We start from the raw sequence: 3,256 nt of genomic DNA, 5'->3' as shown, positions 1-3,256 counted from the left end.
AAAGTTTATTAGGAAACTGGACAGCGGTAGGATAGCTTTGCATTGGTAAGAACAGGAACAGCCTCAGCAGACTACTGGCCCAGTTTTTTCTCCGGGTCAAAGTGGGCCTTTTACTGCTTACTGAATAAGCATAGGTCACTGCTAAAACAATTGAATAGATACCGCTCTAGGTGTCCTCTCTCCAATATACACCTCCGCCCTGAAAGTCTGGGTGCTGGCTCTGCCTTGTGTAGCATGTAAAGCAAAAAAGTCCTGGATGGCCGCACTCCAGATTCAACACCTTTATTGTGTATGAAAAAACTCATACAGCAACGTGGAGATCAAGAATAGCAGCAATAACAACTGACACGTTTCACACCATGGTCTGGTGCTTAATCATAGCTTAAAATCACTGCTAAAACAACCTGAGAAAAGCTTTATTTTTTTTTTTATCAAAACAAGAATAAATAAGATTGAGATGCTGTTGCTGTACACCTGCCAAGCAAATTGTAAAAAAATAATAATAGTTTCTACAGCCAAGCATGTGCTGTCAGTTTATGCTGTTACTGAGAACGTCTGTGAAATATGTATTCTTCCATAGTCCTGTTCCAAAGCACAATATACTGCTTTTGGGGTAATCCCCAAACATGTTAAAAAATGGATTAGTGAGTTTTCAATGTTGCCCTCCATGATAGACATACAGTAGCTCCCCATGCCTTTTTTTCAGTAGTTTGCTTATTAGCCCTAAAATGGCCATAACTTACTGACAAAATTCACCTCCTATAAATTTTAAAAGGATTCACCGCCATATTCAAAAAATATAGAAGTGTGAAGCTGTGCTGATCAAGGACAGTATTGTGAATATTCTGAAATATCAGAAATTATTTGTAGGTCAGTTAGACAGCATAAATATACTGTAAATATTTACAAAATGGTGCATAACTCCAAAAACATAGTGATGTATAGAATAAGTTAAAACGTGCTGTAAAGATGTGATGAAAATAAATAAAAAAATAAAAATAAATAAATTCAATAACGTAATAATATTCCTTTCCGTGGTCAATTCCTTTCAGTAATAAAATTCAATAATCAACAATATATATATATATATATATATATATATATATATATATGCAGTATATATATATATACAGTATATATATATATATATATATATATATATATATATATATATATATATATATATATATATATAGAGAGAGAGAGAGTGCGTGACTCACAACCGTAGTGGGTGCAAAAACGGAATGTGCTCTAAAATTGTGAAAAAATCCTAATATAAATAGATAAATAATTCCAATAGGCCAATAAATACTTTACAGTAATAAATAAATTAATGTGCATGAAGAGTGTGTAATAAAACAGTAGTACACAATCTGTGACTGCTGAAAAATAAATAAACTTTTCAAAGAAAGTCCATCATTTGTGATTGGTGTAGTTAAGTCCAAACAAATAGTGGTGAACACTCAGTGGTATAAAAATAGGCTCCAACACCAGATAGTTAAACAAGGAATAGGATCACTCTTCCGAGTGCACTACACCCTTACCTTACTGCTGTAAGGTAACAGCATATAATAAATCCACTAGTGATGCTGAGTTGACTCCTGGATATGGTAGGGAGATCCTGTTCTCTTCATTTCAGGCAGATCAATATGTGGGGACAGTAGGCCCCATATAGTGTAATTTTGTAAAAGGTTTTTTATATAGTAAATGTAGTAACTCACGGGATGTAGGAGATAGGCGAATCTGTCTTTTCTGTCTTTGGAGGATACTATTGCTATCATACTGATTTTCAGATATTAAAATGTGAGTTACTACTTTTTGCCAGTTTTGTTATTTTTGCATTATTATAATGTTTATAGAAATACTGTAGGTTAAAATACTTTACTACAATTTTCCTTTAAAGCCTTTTAACATATTTTAACTGGTCATTCCCTTTTTGTTTTTATTTTGTCAGTATCTATACTTGCTGCAGGATAGGAACATGGAGGTTCGTCTTCTCATCAAAGCTATAGGTTTCATTCTCACTATGGTTGTTGGAATTCCTGGAAATGTCTTTATTCTATTAAAATTTACCTACATCAGGATAGCCGAGAAGAAACTCTTACCTGCCAACACTATCTTAATGGTTCTTGCCATGTCAAATCTTCTTGTGGTATTCTCCCGAGTCATACCACAAGCTCTTAATGCAATCGGTGTGGAAGATTTACTAGATGACACCAAATGCAAACTAGTTCTTTTTACTTATAGAGTGAGCAGGGCTATGTCTATTTGTGTGACTAGTTTTCTCAGTTGTCATCAATGTGTTCTTGTTGCTCCTATCAAGAGATATTGGACTGACTTAAAAGAAAAATTAAGTAGAAACGTATCTCTCATCATGATTCTAATCTTAGGAATGAACATTTCACTATACCCTTCCACCATTTTGTATGGACAAGCTAAATCGAATCAAACATCTCCTTATTCACTTCATCTAGTTTATTGTGATGCAGATTTTTCTACATATATTTCTTTCTTGCTTAATGGTCTAGTATCTGTCATTCGGGAAATCATATTTGTGGCATTGATGACACTATCAAGCAGCTACATGGTGTCTATTTTATACCAACATGGAAAAATGATCAAACAAATACGCAGTTCTGATTGGAATCAAAGTTCATCTGCAGAGTACAGAGCAACTAGAGCAGTGATTCTATTAGTTTCCCTGTATGTTCTTTTATATGGCATGGATAACTCTATGTGGATTTATACTTTGTCACTTTCCAGTGTGAGCCCAGAAATAAATGACACTCGGATACTTCTTGCTGCCTCCTATTCTGCCCTCAGCCCTGTTGTTATCATAGCCACAAATCCCAAATTACATAGAAAAACAAAGAATTTGTGGAAAAAGAAAATTAATGAGATTCAAAAGAATGGTATAAAAAATATTAGTTCTGTGAGCGCTATCAGTTAAAACCAGTAAATTACATGATAACATTGTAAAATCACATTTTGTCTATTAATCAAGTTCTAAACATGTACGGTATAATTCCTCTTATTGGGTTTTAAGGGCAACCAAAAACAATAAAAGACTTCTCTAAAATACTCAAGTTTATTACAAACATTAAAGATTCAAAAAAAGTACCCCTCCCACTGGAGAGAGATCTCTTCCCCCAAAATCAAGGATTGGTTATGTCGAAAAAAAAAAAAGATCCGCCGAAATGGAGGACCTTGTCCACCAGGCAAAAGAGACCCCCAGCTAAATTCTGCAAAACAAGGG

The 3,256-nt window shown here is 34.1% G+C and overlaps 1 protein-coding gene across 1 annotated transcript; it reads left to right on the top strand.

Moving 5' to 3' along the window:
* Window positions 1-1,981: 1,981 nt before the first annotated feature.
* Window positions 1,982-2,950, top strand: LOC309546654 (olfactory receptor class A-like protein 1; the record flags this gene model as incomplete). Its single annotated transcript, XM_082246379.1, has 1 exon — window positions 1,982-2,950. The coding sequence occupies one exon, from the start codon at window positions 1,982-1,984 to the stop codon at window positions 2,948-2,950; it is 969 nt and encodes a 322-aa protein (XP_082102505.1).
* Between the last annotated feature and the right edge of the window lie 306 nt (window positions 2,951-3,256).

Source organism: Pelophylax lessonae, assembly GCF_965119305.1.
Source record: "Pelophylax lessonae genome assembly, chromosome: 2".
NCBI lineage: Eukaryota > Metazoa > Chordata > Amphibia > Anura > Ranidae > Pelophylax > Pelophylax lessonae.
The sequence above is the reverse complement of the archived record's forward strand: the minus strand, read 5'-3'. Positions and strand labels throughout refer to the sequence as shown.